Consider the following 14,419-nt stretch of genomic DNA (forward strand, 5'->3'; position numbering starts at 1 on the left):
TCTCTCTCTCTGTGTGTGTGTGTGTGTGTCTGAGGGAGGGCTATGACCAATCACAAGAAGAATCACTTCGCCTCAGAGAACTGAACTGCGCACCTACTTAGGGACATGGTGAAGCCTGGCACCCCCGTCTTAGCTACTCGCGTGGCGCCCACTGTGGTGTGACGGCTCACTCCCTTGGGAGGAACAGGAGGTACTTCTTTTCTGAGAAATCCTCCCTTTCTGCAGGAACAACTGTGTGACCCGAGGCTTCGGGTGCACGGGGAGACCACGGGCAGTACTTTCTGGGTGCACGGCAGGGTTTCACATGGCCGAGGTGACCTTGAATGGCCGATGACTCTGTTCCTTACCTCCTGAGGGCTGGGATTACCAGTGTGCCTGTATCATGCCACCTCCTTTATGCAGCGCTGGGAATTGAACCCATGGCTGGTGAGCACTCTACCAACATTCCTAGCCCTCTGCAGGACTCTTGTTCCTGCCTACCACTGGCCCTTGCAGGATACTTAACTTTTCCATAAAAATAAAGAGAAGGAAAAAGAAGAAAAGGGGCTGGTGAGGAAGGGTACATGTTGTCAAGCTCCATACCCTGAGCTCATAAAACGTGCCACGCACCTACCACGTGTAAATAAATATATGCAATGATAAAAGGCAATTAAAAAAAAAAAAACATGCAAGGGGCTGAAGGACCATGCCTGTGGTAATCAGGAGAGGGCAATCCACAAACTCTCATGGTTCCCACTGCAGGGCCACCAAGTCCAGGCTTGTCCCAGACAGATGGCCTGCCCACCCCAGCATGCATTTGCCTCTCCTGCACTGCATCCCTCCCCCACCCCCAGCCTTCCTTGTATGCCCTGGAGACAGACCACAGAGAACTGGATAATTACCTCCATCCCTTCTTCTTAATGATGTTTCCTAATACCACTTCAGCCCTGCAAAGCAAGAGAGAAAGAGAGGCAGACATGGGGATTTCATCAGTGTGTAACGGAAAAAAGAAATCAAACCCAGCCCCACCGTGACAATGGGCCATCGGGTCCCCTCTGTGAAAATGCCACTGGGGTTGGAACGCTAGGCTGCCTATGTGGCCTTGGCTCTGCAGCTCATTCCAGAAGGGCTGAGGCCTGCAACTGTCCAGACCTGGAAGCAGGGGCTCTGCCAGTCTCTGGATGCAAAGGCCTGTGCCTCTATGCCTTGTCCTGAGGTCGCAGATGCACCTTTGCACGTGCTGGAAGGAAAGGTCCCCAGAATATTGCTTCCTCTGCCAGCTGCAGATACACTGGAGAAAATGTAACACAATGGAACAGGTGAATCCATTTGCAAAAGGTAAGCAACGCTCCTGGGCCTCCCGGGGCATTTTCTTCCTGCAGAGAATGCACTTTTCTGGGACCAGCGTAGGGCTTCCAACAAAGCCTGTGTGTCTGTCTACTTTGCCAGTGTCTGTCTTCTTTGTGTGTGTGTGTGCGCACACATGTGTGTATGTGCGTGCCTGTGTTTGCGTGCAGCTCATCTCTCTCTCTCTCTCTAAAACAACACAGAGGCATCCAGCCCACACTGCCTGTTCTTGGCATGGCTCAGGGTCCTGCTCCTAACTGGGGCCAGCTGGGGTCACAAGCTGGCTGTTCCAGCCTCCCTTGGCACAGCAATGTGGATTAACTTTTAAGAACTTTCTGCTTGTAGCAAAAATGTTTCTAAGCAAAAACAACAGACGGAAAATGATCCAAACCCAGTGCTACATTCCAATTATAAAGCGGCTGAGTCATCCAGTCAGAAATAATGGGCTCTAATTTGCAAGCTGTTTAGCATATATTCTGAACGCTCCTCATTTATGGTCAGGACACACTGAAAATTCAATCAGCTCTGGCCTTCTTTCATTCCTCAGTCCCTAATTTGTCAGACAAAAGGCCAGGAGAGGAGGAAGATGATAGAGAGGCCGTCCGAGCAGCTAACCTAAGCCTCTTGCTTGCAATCCTGGAGGCAAGCTACGAATGTGGGCACAGAAATACTGCAGGTCACTGAGAAACGCACAAATTACTGTCAGCAAGATATGTGTATACTCACCCCTGGGCAGTGGGGGCAGCCCTGGCTGACTGCTTGCTAGAGCTATGGCTAGCCCCTTGGATAGAGAAGCTTGGCCTGCCACCAAGACATAGTGCTCAGTTTTAGTCAGACTGGCTGCTAGTGTTAAGGCATCTCTGTGGTATGAGCCCGCTGGCTTAGCTACAGGCTGGACTGTGGAGCTACAGCGGCTGGCTGAAGAGCTGAGGGTAGGGGGCTCTGTAAGCAATGCCATCCAGAGCAGAAAGTGTTTGCCCAAGGCCTTGGCTTCTAGCAGGGAGTTCCCGAGAGGCCCCGAGGATGCCCAGTGGACAGCATGGTTGCCCCGGCATGCCAGCTCTGCATGTCCAGTTAAATGGAGTGAAGGCAGTAACAGATCGGAGATGGTGGGACCATCTGGAGATGGAAGAGGTGGCATTAATCTGTGTTTGCTCTCCTAAGCAGCCAAACCGAGGCAGGCGCTGGCCAGGGAGGAGACTGGGAGATAGATGCCTTTAGGCTGGGCATCTGTACCAGGCTCTTCAACCTCTGGAAAGCATCTCTCTTTGATTGGAAGCTGCTGTCTGTTTGGAGAAGGGGAGGAGTCCGTGGTAGAGGGACAAACACGTGCTGCTGATGGGGGCTAAAAGGATGGGGAAGCAGCTGTCGGCTCCCCAGGGCCTTGCTGGGGATTGGACAGTGGTCCAGTTGGGGTGCCCGATGAGTGGTGCTTTGGGTGCCACTCCGGGCAGCCCGTAAAATCCCAAGGCCTGGGAAGCAGGTGCTGGCCCCGTGGCCGTGGTACACAGCGGGTCGGGGCTGCAGCCAGCGCAGCTGATGGGAACTTGGCTGGTTCCAAACAGGAGTGGGCCGAAGGGGTGACAAGTGGGAACCAGTGAACGACTTCACCAACCAAAGCTGGCTCTTGGAGATGTGGTGCAGGGGAGTGGATGATTTGATTACAGCTCGCCTTTAAACTCCAAGCCAAGGACTCCGGCCGAAGGGCATTGGGCCTTTGCATAATTGAGTTGGAAAAGTTCATTGTCAAACTGGGAAGTGCTTCTTTCACACAGAAATTTGCCAGAGCCTGCTCCCTCCAGATCAGAGAGGCTGTCTGCCCCGCAGCGCCTACTGTATCATTAAGACATGAAAATGTCAGGCTCTTGGGGCTGGCCAAAGCTCACCAGCAGAGCCTGGGACAACAGTAAACCTTGGCTCGAGCCCAGCACTGTGCCTTGGAAACCTTGGTGCCTGGGCACACGGGGCGGGGCAGTTACTGGGGCGGGGTTGAAGCAGCCAGTGTCTGAGCAGTCAGCGTCAGGCCCTATCGAAATATCTCCTAAGGTCATTTAGAGTTTTATAAAGAAGACAGAGTGGAAGACACCATTGTGAGAAAGAGAGACAGGGGAACTTGAGACGTGGTGCCCCGTGCCACCTCCTCCTGGGAGAAAGGTACGTACTTCCCAGCAGCGTAGACCTCCGCCGTATCGAACAGGTTGATGCCGTTATCGTAGGCCAAGGTCATTAGGTGCTCCGCCATCTGAAATGATAAAGCCAGAGTTGTGGCCAGCACTGTGTTGCCAGCTCTGGGGAGGCTCGGGAGCATCGATCAGCCCTGTGGCCTAGGCTCTTCTCCCGGCTCCTCTGTCCTCCCTGCCATAGCACAGGGAGGCAACAAGCCCTTCAGAAAAACCAAGACAGTAAGACAGATGAGGGGAACAGCCTACTGGCTGTCCATTTTTGGGGGTCACCGTGAAATGTCGTCACTGTACCAAGCTGAATAGTGTCTCTACAAAATTCATGTGAACCAGAACCTCAGGAAGGGACTGGAGTGGAGAGTAGGGTCTTTGTGATTGTAATCACTATGATGGTGTGTGTGTGTGTGTGGGGGGGGTGTCACACTGCCTCCAGAAGATCCAGCCAAGCCATCCAGTGTGAATGGTATGTTAGAAGGAGAGAAGGTTACAAGGGAGTGCGGAGGCAAGAAATGCCACCGGAAGTTGAGAGACAGGGGAAGAGCCCCCCATGCCTTTGGAGGGACCAGGTCCTGACCAAACCTTCAGACTCCCTACTTCCTGAAGACGCACAGTTGGCAGCACCTTGCTGTGTCACTCATGGAGCCCAGCGGCCAATCTTAGGAGGACGGTCACTTGTCTCGTGTCTCAGTGAACCTCTCATGGCTGCTGAAGGAGGTCTGTAGACGACCACAGAAGGTCCACAGGCACTCCACAGCAGAGCGGAGGGTCACGTGGCCTTGGCTGGGGGTTCTTCCATATGAGACTTGGATAACATCCATGGTGACCCCCCAAAATTGACACCTAACCAAACCCATTGCTGACCAGACCTTACTACTCGGGCTTCCAGAAGGGTGAGCTTTATCCCCTGGCCAGCAACAGTGGGTGGTGGGGCCTGCGACCAAGGAAGCTGGGAGCACAGCTGGCATCGATGGCCCCCACCCAAGTATGGCAGAGGGAAGTGCTCCTGAGTGGCCAGTCCTACCCCATGCAGCTCAGGCACCAGTCCTCCCTCCCCAGTCCTCCCTCCACCGCGGCCCTGCCTGGTTCTCTGCTATTCAGTGGTTTCAGAAACCATCCAACCGAGGGGAGACTACGTGTGAGTGCGCGTGTGCGAGCACGCGTGCATGCTGAGGGACTCTGGGTGTGAGATACTGAGAAGAGCAACCTAGGGAAGAGATCTGTGCCCAGCGGCGTTCATGGGAAGGTGGACTTTGTGCTATGAGACTCATCAGGGGGTCCAAGAAACCCAGGCTGCGCTGAAACCTGTTTTTCAAACACTGCAGATGATAGTGCAGAGCCTGAGGCCGAGCCAGAGCCGCTGGGGTCTGAGCCAGGATGGAGAGGCCATGGGGCTCTGGAGATCCACCCACAGGGAGGTTTGCCGTCTCTTCTGCCACAGTTCACGTGTGAGCATGTCAAATGCAAGGCTACTGTTCTCTGGGGGTCTGATGCGGCAGCTGGGTCTCCTCCCCAGAGCCATCCAATGAGGAACCTCTGTACACAGGGTCACTGTTCTGTGATACCACGGCATGGGCAAGTCACGTGGCTTCCTCATGGATGCTTGCGTGACCTTTCCCAGATGTGTCCCACTAGCAAGCCAGAGCCATGTCTGAAGGATATTGTGTGCTGCATTCCATTGGATAGGGGACACATGGCTTCCCTGGAGGGCTTCTGAGAGGATAGGGCTCTTGGCATTTTTGTCTTTGGGGGGCTTTTTAAAAAAGATAGGCATATATTTCTGTCCTACCCCATCTGCCCGAAATGAAGGAGGCTGTAGCCACTCTGCACTTTGCCCTTAGTACACACAGTACCTCCTAGAAACCAGGCAAAAGCCATCTCATTAACTGGTTCCTTTTACATTAAATACATACTGGCCACAGTGGCTCAGCAGGGAGAGCACACTTGGGTGGAGGCATGATAATAAAGTCAAGATTGCCTTTGGCTACAGAATAAGTTCAAGGACATGAAGTTCGTGAGACTCTCTAAAAAAAAATGTCCTTACTAAAATCTATATGAGGAACTTGACACTCTAAGCTCCAGCTATCTGGGAGATGTGTGGAGGCCACTCAGTGGTTAACAGCACTTGTTGTTCTTGTGGAGAACCCAGGGTCAGTTCCTAGCACTCACATGTTGGCTTACAAACATCTATAACTCCAGGTCTAGGGGATCTGATACCCTCTTCTGGTCTCCTTAGCTACTGTATGCATGTGCTGCACAGACGTATATGCAGGCAAAACACTCAATACACATAAATAAAGCTGAAAAAAAAATAGTAACTTTTTGAGACAGGGTCTCACTACTTAGTTCGAATGTCTCTTAAACCTAAGCTCTTCTTGCTTGAGCCTCCCGAGTGCTAAGGCAGTGGCAGTCACTGCCATCTCTCTCTCTCATTCATTCATTCATTCATTCATTCATTCATTCATTCATTCATAGTTTTGAACAGGGTTTCTCTGTGTAGCCCTGGCTGTCCTGGAACTCACTCTATAGACCAGGCTGGCCTTGAACTCAAAGATCTGCCTGCCTCCTCTGCCTCCCGAGTGCTTGGATTAAAGGCGTGCACCACCACCACCTAGCATTGTTGCCCTCTATGAACAGACAGTTCACCAGCACTGGCAGCACATGCACACTCGTGTGCAAGTCAGCACCACTATCCATGTGTACACGTGTGTGCACGTAAATATAGAGCCAGAGGTCATTCCTTCCACTACCATCCAACTGTCCATCTTGTCTCATCTGAACCTCTCATTTGTCCTTCAGGTCTCACTAGGGTGGCCAATGAGCCCCGGAGGTCCTCGGGGTCTACGTCGTCTACGTGCTGACTTTTTAAAGTACATTCTGCCATTCCTCCCAACCCCTTTTTAATAGTTCTGGGGATTCAAATCGCTGGTAGACACTTTACTAGCTGAGCTCTCTCCAGCTCTGACATGGTAAATTTTACATTTCAAATATTTAACCAAAAGTCCTCCAAGTGGGGGAGAAGTGGTCTACAATAGTCTTTGACCAAACAGGCAGAGAATAAATACTCTGCCCTTCTCACCTGATGCAGCCAGGGGTCCCTAACGTTTGGCATACTGCTGTTTGTTTGTTTTTTCAATACCAACTATGGCATCTAATAAGAAATTCTTCTTGTTCCTTCACTAGGTCTTTTTTGACTGCTATATCCTTCTGGAACCTCACTTGTTATCCATTAGCCCTCTGATCCTCATCAAGGTATGACCTCGGCATCTTTATCCCTGTCACCCTGACCCCGACTGAAACATGGTGGGGACAGCCGGTGGGGACTGCCATCTGAGATTCGTTCATCTATACTCTTCGGGAGCCATGGATCTCTTTGTGATGGAGTCACAAGTCCACAAGGTCGCCATGCCCTATAGCGAGTGCTGAGAACAGCTCAATGCCATCTCCTGTGTCACAGCTACACTGAAGGGGGACAGACCGAGTCGGACGAGACTTAACTTGAGACAAACCGCTCGTGTCCCATGGCTCCCATTCTTACTCAGAGCTCTGAGGTCCAGAGCTTCACCTGAGAAGCTCCCGACTGGCCCTGAGTGAGTCACACCCTCATTCCCAGCAGCCTCAGCGCCTAGGACAAATGGTTCAGTGACCATTTACTGCTATAAAAATAAAGAACAAAACCACACACTGCACTTAAATCACAATGGAAGTCAAGTTTCCCCTGAAAATGGAGCAATCACAGCTAACAAGGTCTCAAATGAACTCACTTATTAATTTTTTAAACGCAAGCCTTTCTACAGCAAATCGGGCGAACGCAATGGCTGAGCTGATGCAGGTGCCCAGAGCTCTCCTCTCTAGCCTCTCCCACTGTCTGGAAGCGTACCCCTTCCCTCCCGACAGGCCCCGTGATGCTGGCAGCAGCACGTGGATCTGCTCTTTCTTAGTGTCACCTTGTGTCCCAATAGCAGATAAGCCCTCAGAAGACAGCAGGTTAGCAGGGCCAGAGAAGCATACGGTCAGGAAGGCTAGGCAGACAGCCTATGCAGGTTCTCCAGCTTGCAGGAAACCTGAATTCCCGTAGCAGTCACAGACGGACGGGCCACTCAAGTGGCACACTTAGAGGGTGCAGCTCAGTCCTTATCCAGCTTTATCACTTGGAAAACATGGGATCCTTGAATGCTCGGGGTCAACTGTGGCGTAGGTGTCATGCTCATGAGAATCCTGGATTCCCAGGCTTGCTAGACAGTGCCACTGGGCACAACTTTCCCTCTATTCCTTGGCCTTCTCAGCCACCTTGGTAGGATACCCCCAACAGAGAGAAAGAGGCTGTCACGGTGGCGTCCATGAGCACGCATAGTCCCGGGTTTATGTGAGGACTTAACCATGTACCTCAGGGCTGAGGGAGCTATCTTACCTCATCCGTGATCTGGCCCCCGAAGGTCACCCATGTTCCTGAAAGGAGAGGTATATGCTCAGGTGACAGTGGCCCAGAGCTGTCTCATGGGTACTCAGGCTTTGAAGTGTAGGGGGTGGGGTCAGGGCCAGCCACAGGGCACCCTTGGCTATGTGCTGAGCGTATCCTGTGTATGTGGGTACTTAGCCTCCAGGGTGAGTCTCCAGATAAAGGTAGCAGTGGCCTGTCTGTGGTACTGAGAGCTGGGTAGGCCTAGGAGGGCTGTGGAGCCACGTGGGGGGCACTTGGGAGGCTGAGATAGGAGGACTGTCCAGAGTGTGGGGCCGGTGTGGAGCTGCCCCAGAGAGCAGAACGAGGTGATGGGGGCATGTCCCTGGTGACAGGCCCTACTTGGAAAGGGCTAGGGGTGGCTGCTAGGGTGGGAGGGGTGAAGGAGGTGGAGGACAGCTGCTTCAGAGGATAGAGCTCACGTCTGGAGAAAGGAACGTGGCATGCCCCGGTGGTCTTTCTTGGGGAAAGTCTCTCTGAAATTAGGCTTATGAGCCAGGAGGAAAGCCTCTTGGCCCCAGGATGGTCAGGAGCTGCTCTGACGTCTGCGTTGGGGTGAAGGGCAGGGTGCAAAGGACTCTCAGGGTTCTCCTGGGCTCCCTGGCCTTCTGTGCTAAGGCTGTGGGTGTCCCTTCCTGCCCGCTGGTTGCCATGGCAACCTAATCTCTCAGAAGCATAGATTTTCAGTGTAGCTCTTACTCAGGGCAGGGCTGGCTCTCCTGAAGGGGTTCGTGAGGGGTTCCCATACTTACCAAGCCCCAGGCAGGAGACCCGAAGGCCAGATTTGCCCAGATTCCTGAAAAAAAAAAAAAAAAGAAAGACTGAGTCAGACTTTGGCCCAGCCAGCATGCCTCCAGCCAGGCTTCATCGCCAGTGTCAGACCCATGCCAGAACATCTTCTGAAAGTCACAGAGAGCCATGTGAGGGAGGCCCCGGCTAGCCTGCCTGGGGGGGGGGGGGTGTGACATACCAGTTGTTCCCCAGGCCCACCCTGGGCTCACACAGGCCACTACAGGGATGCAGAGCTGTCTCCAGGACAGATGGCAGTAAGGAGGGTTGCTCTGATGGGCAGACTGTGGGGTGAATTCTCTCCCCAGAAGCCACACTTGTGATCTCTATTACTAAGAGAGAGGGTGGTCTATCCTCTCTTAGGGCAGAGACATGAGGTTAGCCCTGTCTCATCTGGGCTACAAAGCTGACCTTTGACCTTGACCTTTCAAAGGCTGGTGGTTGGGGTGGCTCTCATCTACCACAGGCAGGCCTGGCAGCTTGTGAAGTAATCACCCATGGCCCACTGAGGTAGGACCCATCTTAGCACACAGACAGGCTTACCATGAATGTCCTTAGGAAACTGTAGAGGGTAATAGAGACTGGCCCACCTGTCTGTCCCTGCACAGGCCAGCCTCCCTCCCCTCCCCCAGTCCCAGTACGGACAGCAGATCCAGGATTCTTAAGCATCCCGTCAGGTGTATAGCAGGTCTCACGATTCTCTAACACAGAGGACACACTGAGACCATCCCCGGAAGTGGAGAATGGGGTTCCCTTCGGCCGCCGGCTCAAGCTCCCCACGATGGCTCTCACTCCTGAGCACGATGTGTGCTCACTCCTGCCCTGTGTGTGAGAGGCGACCTGACCATATGGTAAGGCTGAAAAGAGACAGGACTGTCACAGCTCTTCCCCTTCCGGGGCTGGACTCGATTTCCCTGTGGGCGCTTGCTGCTTCGTGGACCACCGTGCTCCCCAGGGGCCAGCAGCTCCCAGGACCAGCCGGCTGTTTCCAGCAAGGATGCTGGCTGCTGTCAGGATGGATGACATAATTCACAGGCTTGGTGCCCGGGCACAGGACATTGACGCATATGTATTGTTTCCCAAAGAGGCAGATGTCCAAGACAGACAGTATATGGCATACACGAGGCCTTCTCTTTTCACAAACCAAAACCGAACCATCAAGCAGGCTGATAAACTAGGCATGGTGGCACGTACCTGTGGTCATAGCGGTTTGTTGTTTTTTTTTTTTTTAATTTTTTGAGAGAAGGTCTTTCTATTTTGTAGCTCTGGCTGTCTTGGAATTCACTATGTAGGCCAATCCCGCCTTAAATTCACAGAGATCCACCTGCCTCTGACTCCCAAGTGCTGGGATTAAGGACATGTGCCCATCCTGGTCCCAGTATTTGGAAATCTGAAGCAGGAGGATTGTCGGGAGTTTGAGACCCATCGTGGGCTGCATAGCAAGACCCTGTCTCGAAAACCCAAAATGGCAAGACAAAAGATCCCCCCAACCCCCCAAAACGGAATAGGCATTAATATTTCTATATTAAAAAGAGAAGTTATGTTTCTGGGCTTCTCCCTTGCAAATCAGGGAATTTAGTTTCTCCAACAGTGCCCTCAGTACTATAAGCATCAGTCAACCCAGAGACGCAGATGCCTGGAGCTAGCCTGAAAGGCTGGGTTACATCACATATAGATTCTGAAGGGGCCAGATCTGGAGCAATTCAGTAAACTTCCCTCACGCTGGAAAGAGAGCAACTGTAGTAAGGTGTGACCAAGGGCACAGTGACCATGGTAACTGAAGATTGACAGCTGCCTTAGTGCTGTTGGAGAGCGTGGGTCTACGTTAGTTCACTTATCCCTGGCCACAGTCCACTGAGAGAAGCCTAGGCAGGACATTGAGGGTGGGGATGGAAACAGAAGCCATGGAGTGCTGCTTACTGGCGTGCTCAGCCTGCTCGCTTGCTTTCTTCCTTTAAAAAGATTTCATATTTATTTTATGTAAAGGAGTACACTGTCGCTGTCTTCAGACACACCAGAAGAGGGCATCAGATCCCATTACAGATGGCTGTGAGCCACCATGTGGTTGCTGGGAATTGAACTCAGGACCTCTGGGGGAACAGTCAGTGCTCTTAAACCGCTGAGTCATCTCTCCAGCCCTTAGCCTACTTTTATATGGAACTCAGGCAGGACCACCAGCCCAGGGATGGCACTGCCCACAGTGAGCTGGGTCCTCCTACGTCAATCGTGAAAACGTACTACAGGAAGCCCACGGGCCAAACGGATGGGGGATGGGGACGCTTTTCCCAATCGAGGCTCCTTCTTCCCAGCTGACCCTATCCTGTGTCACACTGACGAAAACATACAAACCAAGGCCAGCCAACACTGCAGCTGTTGGGTCACAGAACAATTTGGGAAGCAGATAAAGACCCGTTTGTACTGTTGGGGGGTGTGTCTGCAGACCCCTGAACCCACCCCGGGATAAATCTGGGCATTCAGAGGCTTGTCTGGATCCCCATTTCTGCAAGCATCTTCACGTGTGACCCTGTCGTTTTCGTCTGTAAATCCATCATCATCGCAGTGCTGGAGCTGGAATTCAAACCGGAGTCCTTACACACTGGAAAACGCTGTGTCCTGGGAGAAAGGGCAGCTTCGGAAAGAAGCAGTAGAGCCCACCTGGGTCCGAGGCTGAAGAGCAGGGTACCCGTCGCCTGACAGTTTGGGGAAGCGCACTGAGAAGCCGTTCTCACTCTTCCATCTCACCAAGAAACGGATGAACTTCCCACAATGGCCTCTTCTCCTCGGCCTGGCTGGGGATCTGGGAGTATGGCTCTGGGCAGTGTCCTCGTCTACTGCCTTTAGGGAGACTTAAAAGAACGAAACTGGGGCTCTGCTCCATGATGCGATTACCATGCTCAACTTGTTCCTCGTTAAATGATGGTATTGGTTCTGCCATCTGCCACCAGGCTTCCCGGAGAAGGGATACGAGGGGACAGTTCACCTCCAGGCTGACAGCTGTGTATGTAGGTCTGGTCAGTGGGGACAGGAGCGTCACCGCACCAGGCCTGCGTGGTGGCAGTTACTATGTCGTCATGCAAAATATCAGAACACAAAGATAAGCCATGTGTCTCCTCCTTTTAATTAAAACTTGATGTGATCATAAAATAATTGGTTCCAAGTCCCTAAGCCTTTCCCACTATGTCTCCTGAGTTCTGGGCTAACAAGGCTGTTCTCTCAGACATTGCCTTGACCAGGCAAGTGCAGATGCCTGGTCAACAGATTCCTGCCAGGATGGTTGTGCCTCTGTTTCAGGAAGGGTCTGAGCTGAAAGGACCCAGGGAACAGATTCTTTACAAAGAGTCTGGGCTTTTCATTTCAGCCACTTGGGAGGAGGACAGAGGCTCAGGTAAACACAAGGTCGCTCCACCTTCACTGTGGCCAGAGAGGAGAGGGATGGCTGTTCTGGGGGCCCCTTGCCCCTGACACCTCTGTCTCCCTTCACCCCTGTGGGCTGTGAAGCTTCAATGAATAAATAAGCCCAGAGTGTCTGTGGGAAAGGGAACATTCCCAGGGAGGAGGAGGAGGAGGAGGAGGAGGCACAGGATCAGGCCCATCTCTGGTTTCTATGGCTGTAACCAACATGCTTACACGAGGCCCTGAGGCCGTCACTGTGTGGTCACCTGTGAGGCTGATGCTGAGGCCCTTGTGGGTCATGGGTTGAATACCAGTTCTTTCAGCCCTGAGGAAACTGCACGCCATTTACAGGGGGATGGTCCCCCCTCCCTCCAGTTGACACCAGAACAGACAAACAGGTCTTACTCAGGGGAAGGCTCTGCTCTACCATCAGACACATGAAGAAGAGCTGGGAATGGAATTTGAACCCAAGTCCCCAGACGGTAAGCCTTTTACAGTCTCACCCTCCATGTATTCAATGTATGCATGCATACAGAGACACACACAAGGACACACACAGACACACATACGAACCCACAAATATAGGCATAGACATACAGACACACATGAAGAGACACACACAGAGACATGTACATGAACACATATACACACATGTTGTTGGGAGCACTTGGGCTCTTCACGGTCCATTATCTTTCACTTAGAGCTCTACATGTATAGAAACAGTCACACTAGTGTTAATTCCTCTGCTCAGAATGACTTCAAAGTCATAGCAAGTAACAAGAATTCAAGCAAGCACATACATACATACATAATATTACATACACACACATTCATGCACATGTACACACATATATGTATGTATATACACAAATATATGTGAACACATACATGTATATAGGCATGCATACATACATATATACATATACATTCATGCATATGTACTTACACATACACACATATGCATACACAGCATGCATGCATACATATATGCATATATATTCATGCATATGTACACAATACATATATATGTATGTACTTGCATACACACAATATACATACTCACATACATGCATGTATTATGTATATATGTCCACACACATATATATATATATACATATGCACACACATATGTACAAGCATATGCACACACATGCATACATACATATATATTTCTACTTATTCCCAGCTTTTAAAGGCCACTGAGACAAAGACATAAACCACAGAGATTCTAGGACAGAGAATTCCATTCTGACTGTCAAGCCTAGAGGATGGGAAATGAGTTCTTTACCCAAGAGGTTTGCTGAAGACCACCTAACCAACATCCCGGGGACCTGGGAGACAAGGGTGTGAGAGCATGTGCAGGACCCTAGCCTCGTGCCAGCATTAACCATGACGGGACCTCTGGGCTGTGGCTCCTTTACATCTGGCCCACCTTCTGAGTGCTGGTACAGGGGAGGTTTTAGCTGCCTATTGTAACACCAATTATAAACTCAGATGACCCTCCTATATTCTGCAAGGACCACCTATGCTGGAACTGTGTGAGGTCACCAGGAAGCTGCTGCATCGGACTCCTGCTTAGAGGAAGGAGCCTTCCCCAGTGGGCTGCCTGGGCCAGAGGGCTTCTTTGAGCTGTTCAGCCTGAACAAATCCGGAAAGATTCCTTTCCCTGGAGACCCTGTGTGGAGAGGCCCCCATCCCCTCCCCTCACACAGACCCTTCGGCTCCGGGTCTTACATGGGCCCAGGGGATCCTTCCTATGAAGTGAGGCCCTTCTTTCCCCATGTGGGAGCTCTGCAGCCAGCTCCAGGGGAATGGCAGAGGTGGAAAGAAGAAAAAGGCCACGGACACTTGGACCCTCCCCAGAACACAGGACAAGGAGGGAAGAGGCAGTCCCCAAACCATGGAGAGAAATAAGCTGACAGCCTGGGCTCCCCACAGCACAATCCACCTGGAACCCTCTCACACTGGAATCCCTGATGGAGGAGGCTGGTCTGGACCCCAGAGAGGCTTATTCATTTCCCTGGTGGTACTCCACCGTCAGACTAATACTAGCGGATGGCAGTCTGGCAGTCGGCTGTAAAGCCCTCAGCTACCTGCTCCTTTCAGAGCATCTTCTGGGACCTGTGATCTTAGGGAAGTACAGGAGGTGGCACGGGCTTGTGGCTGATGCTCTCCAGGAAGGGCAAGCAGTGAACTTTGATGAGGTGATTTTACTACTGTGGCTGAGCTCCGGAAAGGAAAGAGGAGGAGGAGGAGGAGGAGGAGGAGGAGGCAC

The 14,419-nt window shown here is 51.9% G+C and overlaps 1 protein-coding gene across 3 annotated transcripts in view; it reads right to left on the reverse strand.

Annotated features, from left to right (window-relative positions):
• The window catches only part of Kcnab2 (potassium voltage-gated channel subfamily A regulatory beta subunit 2), a 35,633-nt gene that overhangs the window by 13,210 nt on the left and 8,004 nt on the right, over positions 1 to 14,419 (reverse strand). For all 3 annotated transcript variants that reach the window (XM_029539797.1, XM_021200020.2, XM_021200019.2), the window contains exons 2-5: positions 8,715 to 8,758; positions 7,915 to 7,952; positions 3,489 to 3,568; positions 882 to 926 (exon numbers count right to left, since the gene is read on the reverse strand). In XM_029539797.1, the coding sequence (XP_029395657.1) occupies positions 882 to 926; positions 3,489 to 3,568; positions 7,915 to 7,952; positions 8,715 to 8,758 (207 nt within the window). The remainder of the gene's footprint in view (positions 1 to 881; positions 927 to 3,488; positions 3,569 to 7,914; positions 7,953 to 8,714; positions 8,759 to 14,419) is intronic.

Source organism: Mus pahari, chromosome 6, assembly GCF_900095145.1.
Source record: "Mus pahari chromosome 6, PAHARI_EIJ_v1.1, whole genome shotgun sequence".
In the NCBI taxonomy this organism is placed as follows: Eukaryota; Metazoa; Chordata; class Mammalia; order Rodentia; family Muridae; genus Mus; species Mus pahari.